The sequence below is a fragment of the Anabas testudineus genome, chromosome 3 (assembly GCF_900324465.2).
Source record: "Anabas testudineus chromosome 3, fAnaTes1.2, whole genome shotgun sequence".
Lineage (NCBI taxonomy): Eukaryota > Metazoa > Chordata > Actinopteri > Anabantiformes > Anabantidae > Anabas > Anabas testudineus.
Genome location: NC_046612.1, coordinates 15356260 through 15377265, shown reverse-complemented (window position 1 = coordinate 15377265; position 21006 = coordinate 15356260). Strand labels below are relative to the sequence as shown.

The 21006-nt window shown below is 39.1% G+C and overlaps 1 protein-coding gene across 2 annotated transcripts in view; it reads right to left on the bottom strand.

The window, feature by feature from the left end:
* Positions 1–240: 240 nt before the first annotated feature.
* Positions 241–21006, bottom strand: part of tspan4a (tetraspanin 4a) — a 115233-nt gene continuing 94467 nt past the window's right edge. For both annotated transcript variants that reach the window (XM_026377549.1, XM_026377548.1), the window contains 4 exons: positions 12132–12233; positions 9909–10040; positions 2087–2170; positions 241–788 (listed from right to left, as the gene is read on the bottom strand). In XM_026377549.1, coding sequence (XP_026233334.1) covers positions 720–788; positions 2087–2170; positions 9909–10040; positions 12132–12233 — 387 coding nt within the window. In that variant the 3' untranslated portion in view covers positions 241–719. The remainder of the gene's footprint in view (positions 789–2086; positions 2171–9908; positions 10041–12131; positions 12234–21006) is intronic.

The window sequence follows — 21006 nt, the reverse complement described above, 5'->3', positions numbered from 1 at the left end:
CCTAATTAATGCCCGATCAGTTAGATGTTACAAAATATTTAATGACTCCAACATGTCTCAGCAGGGCGACTGTATTAACAATTTATCATGCTGGTTCCTGGCAAATTTCCGTCAAACCTCCTATTTGTCACCCAAGGTGTCAGGAAAAAAAAAATAAATAAAAAAAAGCAGCAGGATTACACATTAAAACCCCTTCAGCGTTTCCTGTTGAGGAATGACAGGATGACGTGTGTGGTTTAGTCGAGCCGAAACATTTAATACAGACCATCGCAGGAGACATGCACTTGCAACACTTCACACAGTGCACTTTCCCAACTGTAGCTCTCATTTTGAAAACACTTACAAACCATAAAATAATTTAAAACAAAACACGTATTATAAAACGGGGTTACACTGGGTTTTTTTTTTTTTCTTCATACATGTTCATAATACTGCATCATAAAATGTATCACAGAAGTTAGCTTTTGACACAGAGCAAACCATAGGAACCAACTCAGGTATTACACCGACACTGTGCTTGTTGATAGTTAGCGAGAAAACCTGTGAACCGGTGACACCCAAGAGGGAAGGTCACCGAGAGGACAAGCGTTGGATAGAGTCTTTCGGGGAAGGGTGGAGGAGCTGGAGGAGGAGGAGGAGGAGGAGGAGGGCGGGTCTATATCTGTCCATCCTCTGATGAGAAACACTCCACGTGTGCTGAAGGGCGGAGAGGTCGATCGCTAGGCGTAGAAGGTCTCTACTTTCACTGCCTGGCAGAACATTGTCATGGAGAAGACCAAGCCCAGGATCTGCACACACACAGAGAAACAAATCAGCCGTTAATTAATATCTGCAAAACGTACACGTGTAAAGTCCCTGTGAAATTAATTCTGTCTGTTCGGCTCATTGGCTGCAGTATAATGTACACCTGTTTGAGAAGAAGTGCCAAAAAGATTCATTTTCTCACACTGTTACATCCTCATCTCATTACAGTTATTGCTCGGATGACAATAAGCATTTATTTTATTAAATATCGCAGAGTGGGGCGAGTGTAGAGGCTCTTCTATAGATTTACCAGTTTACCAGTGGGCGTGATGCCGTGTGCTTAAATGACTCACACTCTTAATAAATAATATTAATAGTAACTTATTTACAAAATGTATAAAAAAGATTTTTATTCATTCGTTTGTTGTTTCTACAAGACAACGTGCAACATCTATCTAGAAGTACTGTACTGTAAAACGCAGCAGCATCTTCTCAGGAGATTTTATATATATATATTTGCCAAATATATATTGTACACTGTGCTTGAATTAATTGACTGGTTTACGCTTCATGGCTTCTGTTAATAGGATCAGTAGCAGACTTTTCCTGTAGACCCTCTGCTGTAACTCCCATTAGGGCCACAGGTTGTTATTGTGGAAAACGGTGATGAAATGTTTCCTTGAGGGCTCCAGACACTTCTTACTGAGCCTTTACTTCTGCGCCCAAACAGGAAACATGAGAAAATGTTTGCTTAAAAAAAAAAATCTGTAAATGAGGGTTTGTCTAACACCTCCTACTTCAGACAAAGAAACATAAATAATGTACACGGCGTTACAGCAAAAAAGATTTAAAGAAACGCTTAACCACACTGTTCTTTGTGTTGTAAAGTGCACAGGTGCTGTTTCTGGATTATTTCTATGATATTGAGATAGTCCTGGCACAGATTACATCCTGTCTCTCAGGGCACTGAGTAACTGACCGGGGGCTAAAATGAGCCTGCAGCAGCGCAGGAACCTTGTGTGTGATCAATGTTTTTCAAAAATGTCATATTTCTCCTCTCACTTTGAGAAAAGATGCGACACAGCACTTGGTCAGATAAGAGATAAAAGTCAATGGATGGAAAGTCAAATCCTCCTGTGTGGCCTTAAGTGGTAACACTAGAGGCTTATATGTTCTCCCGCTGTCCACAGAAATCCTGCACTTAGCTCCTGATGCAACGGACGCTCGAAGTATTAGGTTTATTTATCACAAGGTAGGAGGCTCCATCTGAGGTTGTAGATATCAAGGGCTGAGTTAATGACTGCTGAAAAAAGTAATCCACAAACTTAAAAGCTGTAATTACCTGAGTAAGTGCTGTGCATAGAGCAAAGATCCAAAGTGCCACCAGGTTCTCATTAAGCCAGTCCTTTACTCGCTCGTAGCACGGCTGTGGAGACACACACATAGACAGACACACACACACACACACACACACTCAGGATGAGCAAACATTTTCAGGCAAACGTAAACTCACCATTTAGATGTTCAGTGCTACACTTTATGCAATAGGATGATCAGTACCAGTGTGTCTTCTCCTCCTGTATTAAGAAACCGTGCTAGGAAATGTTCTTTAGTTAAAACATCCCCTGTGGCAACAGCCTTATCTCTCAGCCCTCCTCCTCCTCTTGCTCTGACCTAATATTCTTTGGGAAAACTTTCCAAAATTCAAGTGAGTCCCTGGTGTCCTTGTCTCCCTTCAGCTGTACAAACAAGAGCAATGTGATTATGGGAGCGGCACATACACCGGAGGTATCGTTTAGACATGAGAGTGAGCTGAATTTTTCATGTCTGACATTGTTTGAACGCATTCAGAAGGAAAAAAAACAAAAAAAAAAAGCTCTCTCACCGACTACCCATTCTTTTAGTCGTTGAGACATTTCCACCCCGTAGATTACATTTCTAAATCTCTTTTCAAAATCTGGAAAATGTCCCTGAGCCGTGTGGTGCCCCGCAGGCAGAAAGAAAAGACAGATAATTATAATTAATAGAAGGAATAGAGCAGCGCCCCTTGGGTCAAGGATGTAAGCAAATAATACAAAGGAGAGGAATACTCGACAACAGTGGAAAGCAGACATTAACTGTGGTGGGAGTGACATTTGCCATGAGAGCCGTGTGGCACATGGTTCCTTTTACAGATATGGGTCATAACTGCATTTTAGGTTGGAGAAAAGACCATCGAGCATACTGTAGCAAAAGGGGAAGGTGCTATCATGACAAGATACACTGGTGTTCTAATTAAATTATTCATTTCTGCAGACATGGCTTCCCGTTTGTGCTGTTTTTTTTTTTTAAAGCTTCTTACACCAAGAAGCAGACCGAAAGCCAAGGAGAAACACAATGTACTCTGCATTTCACAGCTGCCTGAAACATTGAGCAACTGAGACGTATATTTTCCTCAGTACAAAGTGAAATTGTTCAGCGCTGGATCAATATGGAAGGTCATGGATCAAGCCAAATTTAGGACAGCGTAGTGTTATTTATCAAGCTGCTGCAATCCTACTGGATCACAGAGCTGTATCTGAAAATGTATAAATTACGATTTTTATTGTTTGACGTCCACTGCAGAGACCCATAACGCCAGGAAAAACTAGATAACATGAACCTGCCAAGTCAGCTCCAACTAAGAGACCATATTCACAAAGCTGGAAGGCCAACAAGTCCCCAAAAAATGAACAGATCTGTGTAACACAGTAACTTCTTAAGGTTAAATTTACATTTGCAAAATCAAATGTCAATGTGAAAACAACAGGGCTTGTAGCGATGAACTTGCAGAAAATGATCCCCCGAATCTGCAGCTCCCCCTCAGCCTAATGGAGCTTCATAGTGAGTCTCAGTTCATTGTTTAACAGTCTGGCACACAGACGTCCTCGTTAAGTTCTGCCTGGTTGCCCTCATAGCATGAAATCTGACCAGATAAGCTCTAAACGCTCATTTTCCACTATAAATATAGGTTGTTTTAGGTTTCTGAAAAGGGTCTCCTCTGTGATTTTTCACAGAGGAAACCAGCCATATTTAGCACCGTAGTACTGCACAACGGGGAAGGAAAACTCTGCAGCGGGAGGTAAAGACTGCAGAGAAGATCACTGGCTCCTCTCTTCCCTCAATAGAGACTTTGTACTTTGACTGCTGCTGAAACACGAGCCATCCTCACAGACCTTCATCACGTAGGACAGGAGGTGTGCAGGTGGTAAAATAAAGCATCCAAACTGAACAGCCTCAGACCGGAGAGTACAAACGCACAGTGGACCAGTTTAACACTTCTATCCAGCAAATATCACGGTGTTAAGAGGACATAAAGGCTCCTGTGAAATGCTCCCACCTCCCTCTCACTGTCCTAACACACACACACACACACTCACACTCACCCTCCCTCTCAGGACTGCTGCTTTGTACTGTACAATTTACAGTGATGTACAATTTCCACTGTGCAAAATACGCAGTCGTGCCTTTAAAAATAGCATTTATTATTTTATCTGTTCTTTATCGGTCTTTGGTTTGTTTTCCTTTATATTTTATTACTTTTGGTATTTCTTACCTTGGTAAACATACAGGAACACACATGGTCTTCATTTCACAGGCTTTAAAACTTCAAATGTATGTACATATGTGTTTTCAACCTTCAATGCAGCGTGTCCTTCGTGTGGTAATTTGTGCTGCTACGTATACTTTTACTTCTACTATCAATGAGAGTTTAAGATGTCTTTGTTGTTTGTCTGAGAAAATATTCTGACACAGTTGGCAAGTCCACAAAGACTCAGCGGCCAATGACGAGGATCACAAGGTTTGAAAGTCAACATCAAGGATCAGGATTTGTTCCACCTCTATTCATTTACTGAAGAAAACTATTTACTGAAGAGTAAACAGGTATTTAATAGAATAAACACTCCTACTGTATCTGCCCTGAGATTCTTCAATGACATAAGCTCGTCTGTGGCCTTGAACACTTCTTGTTGCCACTTGTAGCAGCTTCTTTGGAGCTTTAGATTTTAAATTGAGAAATGTGGGTTGAAAGGTCGGGAATAAACTGGACATTATTGACTTACTTATATATATATATATATATATATATATATATATATATATATATATATATATATATATATATATATATATATATATGAATAAAACTGTAAAGACAAGGTTGGAAATGTAGTATAGTATTACTGGAAGACAGAGTAGTTGTGCTTCGGTTACTGCAGCAACTGAATCCTTAATCTGCAGAGCAAATAGTAATCACAACACAAAAGATAGTCTGATTAATTTGTTGTCACAATGTCTTCGCACTAAAGGGGCTGAAAGAATTTAGAGGTCTACGTGAAGGCCAACAAGCTGTCACCTGAGGGAGGTAAATATGCATAATTTGAAAAACTTTCTAGGACCTCGTTCCACGAAAAGTAATGGAAAGGCATTTTAAAAGGTTACGTCTTTCATTCCTAGCACCGAAAACAGCCACAGTTTGACCACATCCTGGCCTTTTCCACTGCTGAATGGACAAATTAAATTGAGTTGCAAACAACTGGCGTAAGGGGGAATGTAATATATTTACAGATGAAGGGCTGTCTGCTGCCCAGTCGACTCCTGTCAACGTGATGCCATCATATTTAAAATCTGACCGCTGCTAGAGGAAAGTCGTTTTTACATTAAAAATAAATACTGCGGGACAAATATGAACATTTCAACAAGTGTTTTAAAATCTGATGATCATATGATAAAGGAGAAGAAAGCTCCACAGCAGCCACTAAGTGGACTTTATGGTGGAACCGCTCTCCAGCTGCTTCAAGTAAGTTCAGGTAACAACTCAGAACCTCAAATGATGATGTTACATTTGTTATACAGTTTGAAATTTGGGTTTAAATCCAAAATTGACAAGGTAGAACATTTAAACAAGATTTATGACACTTGAGCTGTGGCTTTACAAAGCGTGACTGTCTCTAAAGGCGACATCTGGCTCACTGAATGTGGTTTTTGAAACGGGCCCATTTGCCATTTTGTTGGAACAACTTAATAACATCAGGGGCTGCACACAATTTGTTGCCATTATTGTTCATCATCTTCACTCATCATCATGTACAGTGAGAGCTTTTTGCTCCACTGACTGAAGTAGACAGTGTATTAAAGACTTTTTTCCTTTCTGGTGACATTTAGTTGACTTTAAAACCTTTTTTCTTTAGAGCTGCCACCATGTCTTAATGGGACACTTTATCTCATCTTTCATTCTCCAAATATCACAGAAATCATCTCATTGCAGTTGGCAGAACTGAACAACAGCTCATGTGTAGGTCTGCCCGGGTTTTATATTTCATTGTTTAAGCGTGTTATAGCAAACTGAATAAGTTAAATAAGAATTTAAATACTAAACAACCCAGAACTGCATTTTTTTTTCTGTTCCTGCTACAAGACCTTCAAATGAGCTACTGTTAAATATGTTGTATTTACCTCCTGGTGCATGATTGCAGCATGTGCCATTGACGCAGCACAGAGCTCTTCATAAGGAAACGCACTTAAACATGTACTTACACTCAGAACAGACTGAGTGGTAACAATCAAGTTGCTAATTCGCACATGCTGACTACCTGGTGAACACAGCAAACAATTACGCAGACCTAGAAATATTTCTAGGAAGTTGAAGAGGTAGAAAACATGGGTGAAACACAGCAGGAGAGATACGGAAAGAATAAACTGTGGGACGCATACATACCATAAGAAATGTGTTGCTTTATGTCAAGAAATGTCTTGTTTATATCTAGCTTAATATTGTATTACTGCAGGTTTAAGCTCTTCTTCTTTTATTGTTGACTGTCAGATTATGACATTTCATGCTGGACCACCTTATGCACATACAGTATGTTCTTACGGCTACATCCCAGATTATGTGGCTACATTGACAGTGCAGCTGAGGCTGATGTAAGAAGGTATTAGTTGTTTGTAATTTTAAGTGGGCCTTGACATGCTCTGAATGTTTCACGCAGTTGTACATACTGTAGATTATCTACAGACCTTTAGTGAACCCTGACCTTACTAAAGGTTTGCATGTAGTAAATCACATGCAAACTTAATAGCACCTGCCAAAACTGGTACAAGCTGATCTACTAAGGGTGCGTAATGAAGACTGCATCTGTGAAATGAACAAAATAGCATGATGTGATTTTTGCCTTTAAAAACATGCAAAGTGAGGCGTTTTTGCCCAAGTGCGCAAAATACATGGAGAAGAAAAAGCAAATACACTCGCAATGTGATTTATCAAGCCTGAAAGTGGTTTGTGGTGGCTGGGATTGCATCTGAATTTAATGCCTTTGAGGGTTGGGAAAATATGGAAGGCTGCAGTTAGGATGCAAAGGAGAAATTGAATTCCAATGCAATTTTGAGTAATTAAGAAAAGAATAAATATCATCCATCTAATAATATAGTTTTGGTGCTGTATGGTGAGCTACAGGCTACACTTCACACACACACAAACAAAGTCCTGTTTGGACACACACCTGCTTCTCCTATATAAGTAAATCATGTGTTTGATTCACCTCCTTTATCAGTCGACTTCATATTTCTGTCAACATTCAACCTTATATTAAGAAGCAAATAGTTATTAACATAATATGTGTGTTCTTAGCGTTTAGCAAGGCCAGAGCTAAGATTGGTGCTTATAAGAGGAAGGAAAGAAGAAAAGAGAGACGAGTATACAGCTAAACTGGAATTTAGACTTGAGCATCAGTTGAGTGTTGAATATGTTAGTATGAGTTTCCCTTTATTGGGAGTGGGTTCAGGGATGTAAATCCATTAACAATGTAGTGTATTCATTTTAATTCACCAAAACACACTACAGACCGGACTGAACTGACTTTGCAAACAATACTAAGTGTTCTCCTGGCATCTAATGCTGAAGCCTGGTGTGATCATACCTACAACAGAGGACAAGGCCAGAAACTGAAACATTTCGGATTCCACAGTGGTTTGTTGATGAGAACATTTAGATAAATCTGATAAAAACCAGTGAAAGCTGAGTTAGAGACACCCGCGTAATGTCCGCAGTGGAGGAATACTGTGGAAAAAACAGATATAAAAGCTAACAGAAGACACAATTTGATGCATCAGCTGCCAAGAGGAGATCATTAGTCAAAGGGGCTGATTCTGTCCGATGAAGCTCAACTGAAGCCAGACAGGAAAAACAGCAGTTCAATAACAACTGGTTCTGTGACTGAGACTTTAACATTGAATGCAGAAGGGTTTACAAGGGTGAATAATGGGTCACAAGTGGGTGGGGGTAATGTTAGTTCTCAATGAATGTGTAATTAATAACAGCTGCCCTACATGTGTTATCTCTACACACTCAATTACTTTTGCAGCAACAATTTCCCAGTCTGGCTAAGTCATGTTGCATGTGCAGATTAATGCATACAGTCCTGGCAGTATCACTAAGCGCACATATTACATATTCATTGACACTGTGAAAATGATTCAGCTCATAATTTCTTTTAATCTTTTCACTAGTTTTCAGCTTTGTTCTTTTAACCCTGTGGCAGCCATCACTCGTGTTGTGTTGTTGACACTTGTGGATGCGTCTGGACGCTTTTTCCCTGTGACGCTAACAAGTTTAAACTCAAGTGGCCTTTTTTTTTCAGCTGGTTTGGCAGCAACGTGACTTCAGGATAGAAACAGTCTGTGTGGCCTATTGGTGGTCTTTGATTAGTGCAGGCTTTAAGAGATGCACCACACGGGTACAAGCTCTAAACTTCAGCAGTTTTTTTCCCAAAGATTAAAAATAAATCATGACGTTGATATATGATATGATTATTTTGTGTTGTAACTTTGCTTTTGCAAGATTGTATCAAAATCTGAAGTGTGATTTCTCAAAACAAAAATGTTTGTTCAACGAAGCTGAGAGGAAATATCTGATAACTGGGAGATTAGAAGGAGTCAGAGAGTCACTATTAAAATTTCTACTTGCTTTTATTATACGTACAGTAACAGGTCTGTTTTAATAACATACAGTTGAATAAACTTAAAACTAGTGAGTCTCGCCTCATCTGTGCTTCCTCTGTCCTCCAGCCTGCTGTGCACTCTGAGTGGAGGACCCGAGCTCCGTCTTCACAGACACAGACAGCGGTAGAGACAGAGTCTGCAGCAGAAACGCTGTAGCTGTATTTTCAGACCTGCTAGTCTCACTCACTGATCAGAACCTACTAATTGGCCGATCGGTCGTCCACTAGTAAAAGTATGACACCGATTATACATCAGAAGAACATCAATATCACCATCAGTCAAGCTCTCCGGGACAGAAATGATTAAATCAATATTAATTAGAATTCTCTCGCTATGTCTGTTGTTTGATATCTGAGCTGTATTGAAATTCACAGCTAAAGTCTGTAACGACATAAACAAGGTGTTTTTCTGGTTGTATAGAGAATGATTTTGTTCAAAATAAGTTCAGTTCAAGTTCATTTTGCCTTCATACACCAAAATCAAGATGTGATCGAAGTGTAGATGTTCATCTTTATTTTAAGAGGCATTTACCATTTAGGAATTACAGCCATTTTCAGCAGCTCAATAACAAAGTGACATGTAAATATAACCGTGATTTTCAATACTTGGATGAAAATTTGAAGACTGGAGCCCATGGACTTCACCACATGTTGGGTTTCCTCCCTGGAGATGCTTCAGTGCAGCCACCTTCAGTTCCTGCCTGTTTCAGGGTCTCACTGGCTTCAGTTTTGTCTTCAGTGACTAAAAAGCTGCTCTATTGAGTTGAGAACATGCAACTGACCTGACCAGTAAAGAATTTTCTATTTCTTTACCTTCAAAAAGTCTTACGTTGCTTCCACAGTATGTTTTGAGTTATTATCCATCTGCACTGTGACGTGCTTTCCTAACTGTAGCATTTGCCACCTTGTTGTAAACTCTCTTTCATTTACTCTCTTGATTGTAGACTTTGAAAATGACGCACCCACCCTCTCCATTCTCCAAACTCTTTAAATGTCAAATATCACTCTTCATCATCATGGGCAATACGTGAAAAGGGTTTAGTGAGTGTATAGTTTTATTAGCTTATGATCGTGAAATGGTAAGAAATTATTTAAATAATTAAAAGAGAAGAGGATGAAGAAGAAGATTACTGTATTAGCGGTACATACCGCTGTCCACCATGTCCCTGGGTTGTCCAGGCCGCAGTTGTCGCTGTATTCCAGGCAGCAGGAGTCCGGCACACGGGTGGCGTTGTAAACTTCAAACCAGTCCGTGTGGTTGGTTACTCCACAGCAGCGAAACTGCACCAGAGAAAGATGATAAGTCATCAGACTGAGGCCTTCTATTATCATCACACTGAAAACCTAATGCATAACAAATAAACATCCTCCCCTGATGGAAAGAAAAATTATTCACCTGCCAAGAATAAGATTTACCAGCTAAAATCATTCACATGTGCTGAACGCTGAAAACACTTAATCTTCCTGATATTGAGCTGCAGCCCCTGTTTGTACGATGCACATATCATTTATCTCAAAGCCCTAAAATTGTTTTCCAACTTCCCAGCTTCTTTTTATCTACATCTTGCTCCTTTGTGATTGGTATAGATTTTTTTATAAGGGATCATGACTTTCACCACAATTCAATTCATCAGTATACTTCATAGAAAGACAAAGTGCTCCTGATGTTTTGTTCATTCAGTGAACTTTAATTCCACACAGGAATAATGTTGCCTGAATCGCTCAGCACCCCAGTCCGTGCACAGAATCGAGACTCGTGTATTCATTTCCAACTTGCTTGTCTGCTTGAACAATGGATCGTGTTTGCTGTTCATTATGAAGTAAAGAAGATTCAAAATGACTTAAAGTATAGTTTTAAAGTATGAGGACAATTCAAAGGCTAAAGGCGGCATAGTCAGAATATTTAAATGTTAACACATCAGAAAGTTAAAATAAAACATCACGCACCTTGTGGATTTACCTCCCTACTGTACTTCATCTCATGTATGTGCAATAGATCCTTCTAATCCACAAGTGGCCATTAATAATAGTCAGGGTGAACCTTGCTCCAGGGACATCTACTGTATTATCTATTCAGTGACTCAGCATGTATGAGGGAGGCTTGGGAGGGAACAGTGACAGAATGAGAGCTGCCTTTTAATGGTCTCCATCTGAGCCAGACTCAGACTTTATGGAGCCCCATACATCCATATGGCAGCTCTGATCTGACAAGTAGAAAAGTGCACATTCACGCTTGCACACAGACATTTTCAAATGGCGCCTCAGCCATGCAGATTCTCTTCATGCTATCATCCTGCACGCAGGACATAACTCTGCATATTAGCACCCACGCGCGCAGATACGCATTTGCATATATTGTTTGCACAGCAATGCGTTTATTTTATTTTTCCTTGCAGTCACATACACTCCCACAATAAGCCTCGGAGACACTAGGAGGCCCGTGCATGCACAGAGACGCAGACCAGTCAAACATTCAGTGTGTACTCAACATTTGCTAATGGAACAAGCTACAAACACACTGAATCTGTGATGTGACAAAGGTCCAAAAAGCCCTGATGTCTCCGATCTATCATCTGATGCCCAAAGGCATTCATTCACCAGCAGCAGCAGCAGCAGCAGCAGTAGCAGCCGTCCTCTGCAGTTCCTACTTCCAAATCTCTGTTTCTCACATTGTGTTTTCTTCGCAATGGAATTTATATAATAAATATATAAATAAAATAAAGCACATCAAAGTGAGAGCTGGAAACAAAGATTACCTCAGAGACACTATGATGTTTGCATTAATCTCTCTGACAGCATTTTACCACATCATTTATACTTGAAAAGCTTAGAGTGTTTTTTACTGCTATTTTTTTCAATGCCCCCTTTTTTGAAAATTGGTATTTTTATGCGGCTGCTTTTAAATGTCCAGATCCCATTAACTACAAACAGAACTGCACTGTTTTATTCAAATTTTACACAAAATGGAAAAAATATTAAGGCAAATGGTGCTTCAACATTTGACAACTCCCTTTTAATATAATGTGATCACAGTGGTTCAAACGGTGAAACTCTGCCAACAACAAAAGTAAGCACTGTCACAATGAATAATGCAGTCATGATATCATGTATCTCAGCTTGTGTATCTAAGTGACAAGGTACTTTGCCAGACTTGACTTGTTAAATGGGCTCAAAGTTAATATTGAATGGCTGTGATGTTCACAGAATGTTTTAAAGCATCATGCCCTCAGGTAATTGCGACTGAGAGGAAAAACAATGCCTTAAAACATCTGAGCTTTGTTTTTTTTTTCTTTTAGATTTGTTCTAACTTGTGTTTTTGATCACTCCAACCACCAACACCCGCCCCCCTCCTTCTGTGATCTCACATCTTACATCAGTTTGCACTATCATCCAGGCATTGGTCAAGCCCACGTTGCCCTCTGTGCCGAAGAGCTGGAGGCCCTTCTTCAAATCCCTCTGTGCGTAGTGATCAATCTGAGGAAACAGTGAAAATGGAAAATGTCATTAACTGGGAACAAATAATCACACAGACCTGAGTTTCTGTCTGAAAAGAGCTGTAAGTGAAGCTTTGAATGCAGATTTCTTTTTTTTTTTTCTTATTTATTAATTCATTGCATTTACATGTTAAATTGTGACACCATGGAAACACAATAATCCAACATATAAAGTTTTACGATTTAAATGGATCACATGGAAACAGAAGTTCATCAGAAACACAACGGTTTGTAAGAGTTGACAGAACTTCAAATATCTCCAGGCTTGACATGTTCTGTTTGTTCATTGTATTGATTGCACGTAGTACAAAGGATTCCTTATGAATCTCTTGTTTGCCAAATGTGTTGTATTAAATTATCCAGAAGGTGTTAGGCATGAAGAGGACACTCAGTCCATCAACAACAGGCACGTGTTCCTGCAGCCAGCAGAAAAACACAGAGCATCTAATGACACCAGTCTAGTTGCTTGTTACAACAACTAGTTTTCGTGACAGACCAATAGTTTATAATGTATGGTGAACCTCTGTTTATCACGGGCATGCGGTCGACCGCTTAAGCAAATAGACACAAGGTTTTATAAGTAGAACAAATGCTGATACCTGACTAGCTTCAGTTTCATGCTTAGCACAACAACACAGACTTAGAGACACTGCAGCTTGTACTAATGATCATACCGAGGTAATGTTTTAAGAGAAATGAAAAAAATATTCAACTGTCAAGAGTAGAAACAGCCCAATTTACTGAATTTGAAGGGACTGAACACACTGCGGGATGGCAAGTTACAGAGCCATTGTCCAATAAACAAACCACATGCGAATCCCCTAGTTCAACTGCGGGAACCTAAACAAACAAGATAAAACCATTTAACAAAACCAGCTTTTCCAGCGAGCTCTGAATCAGACAAAGCAAATGGTGTGAACACAGTGACAGAGATGAACAAACTTACATACACTGAACTCTCTGCAGCTAATGAATGTAAAATACAACGATCTCCACTGACCTTGCTCTCACTTCTACTGCAGCCTTTTATGCTGCGAGGCGCTGCAGTCAATCTACACTTTGTGTTTTTACAATTTTAATTGTTATGCATACATTATGTGATGCTTGTTGACAGGGTAGTACATTAAACTCACTAAATACAGTATATTTGAATTAGAGGGCTGAACAGTTACCAGACAAAGCCCGTCTACACTTTTTCCTGTTTCCTTGAAGCATATGTAAATTTAAATATGCAGTAATGTTCTCTCTACTCTCCACTTGACTCAGATGTTAATGTCTGGATTAACACAGCTGGATTCTTTGGAAATGTCAGCGTTCTCTCTAGCTATCCACCATTTTATAATTAAAGCTGAAATGAAAAATAGGGCATACAGTTACAGAACCTCAGTTTAACTTGATGAAATGTAATTTGAGGAGTTTCTGTCCAGCATTCATACTGTGGAAAAGTGTTTTTATGAGTGAAATCCACGATCCTGCCACAGTTTTTATAATTTAATAATTGTTCACTAATAGATGGATGGATGTGCCAATGTTCCAACAAACGTACTGTAGCAATGTGTTAGCAAAAGTAAGAAAGCAATCTACACACTGTGTGTATTAAGCACACAAACACTGTGTTTTGGTCACAGACACTGAATCTAAATACTGTAAACTATCTGTTTACAAGAAAACTCTGCAGGGAACATTATAATAAAGCATTTCTAACACAGTAATTTGAATGTAATAGTACTTAATGAGTTGTTTTCCCTGATTCATCTGAATGGACCAAATTGATTTTTGAGTGATTGTACATGATGAGTCTGACCTCTGTGCAGTTTTACTTTAAATAAGCTGTATTTATTACTTTATTAAGCAACTGTCAGATTTAAGAGGAGGCATCTTACCGCAGTCTCCGATGGAGAAGCTCACACCAGGGAAATGTTTTTCCCCATGACAGGTTGATTTTAACGTTAAAAACTATAGCCTCAGCGTGTAAGTATTTACTAAAGGTTGTTAACGTGTCTGCAGAGCTGAGCAGTTGTGTGAGGCAGCTTTGTCAAACTAATATTTGCGGGGTAAAATGTGTCATAGGCTCTGAGGCAAGGTGAGCCATGTATTTATTGTGAGCCTTGTCACTTCCTGGGTATTTGTCATGCATCACAGCATTTGCTTTTACTACTCTTACACCACTCTTACTCACCACTGACAGTTTTTAACTACTGTACGTCCAATGTGTCTGATGAGAAGCTTTAAAAGGCACTCGGGTCTATTTCTCTTCCCGTGCTGTGACAGGCCTATCTCTTTAATGGGTCCTCCTCTTTGGTAAAAAAAAATCTGCCGCTTGGGGGTCTGACCAGTGCGAACGGTGCAGAACACACCTCAATAACTAGGCCGACAGATACTCCCCAGCCATCAGCCCAACAATGGGTGACCATCATCTTGGTGTATCGCAGCACATAAGCATGTGACAGTTAAACTAGTGCTAGCCTAGTTCCCTCTTTATTAATGTTTTAATAATTGTTTGCACACCCGCTGGAATAACAAGCACTGACTAGAGCGGCAGCGATCAGGTCCAGGTGGTTCAGGTGGAACTGCTGACTGTGCCATCAGGTGTGTAAAAAAACTGTCCAGCTTTTATGGCATAATAGCATAAAAGTGATTCTTCTTGGCTGGTTAAATGAGACATTGCTTTGAGATAAACATTTAAATCATAATTGGAAAAAGATAAAAGAGAATTCTGAATGAAGATAAAATCCACATAACGTAATTTCTTGCAACAATAAATAACTACTGCTTTTTATTTATAAGCTACTGCATGACATCACCACTACTACACAAGGCATTGTGCAAACTATCTCCAAAGTGATGTAAGAATCCAGCAGAGGGAACGCTTATGGCCAATTTGTACGGACTTGATAAAAGCTCTGAGTCTTCTGAAGTTTAAAAAAAGCAACGAAAAATACTTTTTACTGACGTCTAAGTAGGTCATTAGTAAAGAATGACTCCTGTGACTGTGCAGCAAGTAGACTGTGCATAAGCCATGTCTGTACTTAGCTGAGTATTGATGTTGTCCTCGGGACTTCACTCGCCCTTTAACTACACCAGACGACTCGAAGGTGGGCCATCAATTATTCATACGGCAGGGAAACAAGGAGTGATAAGAGATGTATATGGTGAAGAGAAGAGAGGAGAGATGAGACAGAGAGATGAAGATTTGAAAAAGAGAAGAGAGATGGAAGCGGAGAACTGAGTGGGTGCAGAAAAAGTAAACGAGGGAAAAGAGGCCGAGGATGAGCCACATGGAGATGAAGGGCATAATATATAAAAGCAAATACACTATGGGGCAGATGAAGTGGTTATACTGCATCACTACTGGACCATAATACTGATAGTACAGCAAGCAAAGAAAGGGAGCTTTCTATCAGTGACAGCCCAGAAGAAAGGACATTATTTCGGAAAGTAACACAAGAAAGAGATTTCTGAGGAGCGGGAATAATGTGAGGAAAAAATGCCCCAATTTACCAGCTCTCTATAAACAGTGGATATCCATTACCTGTGTCATAAATGTGGCATGAAGACAGAATCAGAGATACAGTACAGTGGATAAAGGCATTAATATAGACAAAACCTCGGCGATCATATTACCTGTGGGTTTTCCATGAACACGTTTTACTACAAGACACCAGCTGAATAAAATGGGCTCTACTTCATCTTCTACTGCAGCGTTACTGAAAAGGAGGATTTTAACATTATTGATTCACAGGTTAATGCCTGGTTGTGTGGAATTCATCACTTCGGTGCTGACGGCATTCAAAATCAAGGTTGCATTGCCAGTTGGATTTTAAAAGTCATATTCCAGTAGTTTTTAATATGGGTGATTTCATCATCCGCTTGCTTCTGTATTTTCTGAATGTAAATGTCCAAAGGGCCTCTGCCTTCCTCACCAACAGGGTGCCCAGGCTTATTGCAAAGGGCTCGTTTCTTGCAAATACTTTAAATGTATCCTTCCTCTGAGGGAGCCCGGATTACAGTCCCTGGACCCAATTTAGACCAAAGTCAAGGTTTTTCAAGGGCACTTTTTTAGCACACAACACTGTATTCTGACTTGCCGGCTTGGGATATAGGCTTAAATCTTGGATGTGTTGCACCGCATTTTGAAAAGGAGTTATAGGGGAACACCACCCCTCTGAAAAATCCACACGATATTGTGCCTGAGGACAGAACAGTCAATACTTTTGAACTTAGACAACTTTTCTCTAAAGCTACAAAACTAACTCTTAAATGTGTAAAGTGGGAAATCTGGCAGTGCTCCTCAACCACAAGTTCAAGGCTTCTGTCTCTGACTTCTAATTCTGTCCCGGGGCACAGCAATAACACACTTAAATTATTAAAATGTGAGGCATTCCCTTTAAGTGACTAATCTCAGTCCTTAGCTGGTGCACATCAATTACAATCCCAGCTCTTTCTCATCCTCTGCTTCTAATCAGTTCCTGATTAACTCTTGGCAAACCACATGAGTAGTCAATCAATGCTACTGAGGGGTAAAGCAGTGAACCAGCAGTATCGAGGCTAAAAGGAAAGAACTGCTTTAATCACAGAGTGGCGTGTTTAAGGCTTTTAGGCAAGATGCTGGACAGTAACATAAAACCAAGGCTTATTCTAGTTTCAACAGAATCTCTAATAAGCCTCGAGCCATTGTGTTTGAGTTTTTACTTGTTTATTAAAACCCGAACAGAGATTGTTTCATTTTCACAGCTTTTACTCCAGTGAAGTGAAGTGAAGTGCAGTTTGAAATGAATTATGTTTTATTGTCCAAAATTGATGCTTTTTTCTAAATTCCACCTTCCAGTATGTCCAGAACTGTTTTGCATCAATTGGAGAATCGGCCGGTCTAAAGCTTGATTGACGGTCACAGTTAGTATCATGGTCCACAATGTGCTGTTTTAGCCATGCTTCTCATCATCTTTGTTTTGAAGTCATGGATGATTTTGTATTTTGATAAAATCAACTCATTTGGAAATTATTATTTAAATGTATGTCCAGTGTTGATATTTTTGGATCTACAGCATCTTTGACATTGTCACTCAAAACAAGGAAGTTCCAAACAGTAAGTAGAAAGTTCTGATAAAAAGTGAATAACTTTCATCCTCTGGGAACTCAAAGCCAACAGAGACACTGTGGTGGACATGCAGAGACAGCGTAGCTTATCAAAGTGCTGTGATAGCAGGTGTGGCAGCAACAGAATGAGCAGTGTGTTTGAAACATAATATGGGCAAAAACTGTGCAAGAACACCAAAGGGGTCACAGTTTGTCTACATTTCTCACGTTTCTGTGTTTTGTACCTATTTTAATCCAGTTTTTGTGCACTAGGGCACATGCCGGCACAGGATGTGCTACCAACTGCCGTTTAGTTCTCAGTCTCTATAGTATACAGTAGGAACATTGTCAAGTATCACTTAAACAGACAATGCTTGGATTAACCTTCCATTTTGTATTGTTGAAGAATATTAATTCCCCTTCACATTAGTAATTCTCAAAAGCTCTACTGAAGACAAGGCCTTGGTATTTCCAGTGGCAGCTAAAGCTCTAAACAGAAGTTAGACATATTGACCCTTCAGAACAGTACTTATTATCTTGCTAGGGTTAGGGTTTTAGCTGAACTCCAAAAGTTATTTGCTAATGGGAAACTGTGAACAGACCTCCTTTGTAGTTTGTACAGTTGCTTATTAACAGTGACAAATTCTCTTTTCCAACTTAATTCTTAAGTCGTGAAAGGGAAATTGTTTTTGTGTGCTTTTTGGAATCGAATTGGAGGAAATAAGCTGCACAAACAGTCAAAGTTAATTTACATCTGGCAAAAAGGATTTATATTATCAAAATGGGAATATTTTTAATCACGGTGAATGTAACCAGCCAGACTTAACAATTGAACACAAGACATGTGGTGACATACAGCTCAGTAAATTTACACTTCGCTTCCATCTGTCACTGAAGACAAACAGCCACAGAACTGCTTTGTCTGTTGCAGCCTGGGTGCCATGTTGCAGACAACACACAAAGCTTTATTTCTTCTCTGCATCTATTAAAGTGAAAAATTATTCTTAATACATTTAATGTTGTCCCAAAACACATAAGAATCAAATATATATTAAAAGTGATGCTTTTTTGTAGTAAATCAAATGTCTTCATGGCAGAGCAGCACTGTGGGAGTCCTGTTCTTTGGCTTTTCAAGAGCTTTCAACACCATCCTGCTCCTGCTTGTACAAACATTACAGACTGGAAAACAAACTACATCACTGGGCAACTGCTTGGATCACTGTGTCTGTGAGGTGATGAACAGCACTGGTGCACCCCAAGGAACTATACTGGTGCCATTTCTGTTTACACTCTACATCAGAACTGCATCTTATCCAGTTTGGTAAAAGCAGATACACAGCATTAAATTTTAGATGCTGTATTTTGGCAGCAGGCAGTGGTACCTTAAATACAGATTAAAGACAAGGAGAAATATATACAGGAAATCAGACTTCACTTACACCATTATAGACTTTTGAACCTATGGATCTAACAACTTATCTACACAGACAACAGCATGAGCAGCCGATTTGTGTCCCAGCTTTTAGCAGAGCAACAGTAACAGCTTCAAAGACTGAAGATGGAGTGCTTTTTATTTGTTAGGAGATGCTCGAGCATAGCAGTTGTGCTACTGTGGTAATGTTAGGGCGTTTACGTTTTACAGAGGTCTCTGTTTAAAGAATCCCACACTTGTGATGATACTGTTTATGATAATTTAATAGTTGGAGATGAATGCGTCTTCAAATCTAATCTAATTTAAACACTGTGGCATGTTGATGCATTTCATGCAAAGCGACATATTTACATAATTGATGCAATGTGATTAATTCATTCAATGAATGCACGTTGATGCATTGTTTAAGCCGTAAATAACAGTTTCCAGTAAATCCTGACCACAGGATTTTTATTTTTTTAATTTTAGTTTCTAAGTGATCATGCATCGTAGTATGGACTATACACATTATTCTATAACACATGCCATGCTGCAGCACAAATGAGGAGACTGTGCAGAGTCTGACGCCCTGAATGCCTTCATCTGTACATACATGAAAACATCTGATTTCCACATTTCATGCATCCCAGTGCCTTACAACCAGCACAGCTTGGGAAACATTTGGTATCTCCATTTCACTGTAGTTATTTTAATATTCACCTAGTGCTATATTGTTTTCTTTCTCCTCTCTCTTTTCTCTGTGTTGTGCTGCTCTAACATGAATTTACCCCCTTGGGCTCAATAAGATAACTCATTATCTTTTATTGGGTCTTCATAAAAATTAATCATGATGTTAGTAGATTACTTATATTACTATTATTATATATTATATAACATATATTATACTATTATATATTATTACTTTATTAAGATAAAAAATAAGATCCATCATGCTGTGCATACTATATAATTTGGTAATAATCTTTAAACCATACATTTAAACTAGTACTAGAAGGTAAGACTGTGTATTACTGCACTAAACAATCACTGCATTACTATTATTTATAGTTATTTATGGACTTAACTCATCTGGATTCAGTTTCCCCCTATATCTGGCTTATAAAGTGCCTTAATGTTTGCTGAAATGTCTTTGTAGGAGTGTTGACATTTACCACCTCCTGCAAAGCTTCACTCTCCTGCATTCCTTCATTATAGTGAGGCTCTGAGTACAATTTAAATTGTTTCTAATTGCAGTCGTTGCAATGTCTCGACATTATATGCAGCACTCAAACTCACAATCCCTTGTGACATATTTCGCAAGACCCACAAACAAATGTCTTGTCTGTTTACCGATCATCTCAATTTGTCTCTCATATTAGCATTGCCCTGATGTGGGTGTATTTTAGTAATGTGATTAGCCAGGGGTGTTTCTCTAATTGCATTTCTCCACTCTACGTGAAATGAAAATTTCTCAGGCTTGAAATGTTTAAAGACAGGGGTGCTGAATTTTGATATCTTGACAAGCTAAAATGTTTTGACAACTGATGCTGGAACAGTAATGCTGTGGAAAAAGTGGAGCTATCACACCTGAAATGGAATTTCAGTGCATCTCACGTGTCATACGCCTGCACTTTAGACATATGATGCCTGTAATTTACTGCATGAGTAGTTGCACCTCCATTTGAAGGAGTCTATTCACAAGTGGATATTTATTCCATTTTCTTATCCTTATGAAATTATTTCACAGTTTCCCATGTTACGTTTAAGTTTAACAGTGGAACAGGTCCAGGAAGAGAAGACAGCAATGTTAATGAGAAAATGCAGCAGTAAAATAGCAGATACAAGCCCTGTTTCTCAAGAGAAATGGTGACAGAATTTACCACGAGACTGCATCTCACTGGAAAAAGTGGATTGTAACAACATGATTCACAAAGCAGAGGGTTTATGAGGGCAGCTCCTTATTCAGATAGGCAGAAAAAACACTTATGATTATGTGGTAACACTCTGACCCCGCTATTTAGTATTTATAATCACTATATAAACACTCCAGAAATTGTTTACAACACTCTGAAATTGTTGCTTTTAAATATATTTTTATGTGATTTGAACTATTATAATTTTATGAACCAACTGTAAGTGCTGTATAAACAGTTCATGAATAAATTATAACACAGTACAGGCCCAACTTCCAATGTGTACAAAACAAGGCGAAATAAACAGGAGTAATGCAAGCTGCTCTTGGAGACTGAGTTAATTGCTAAGAGCA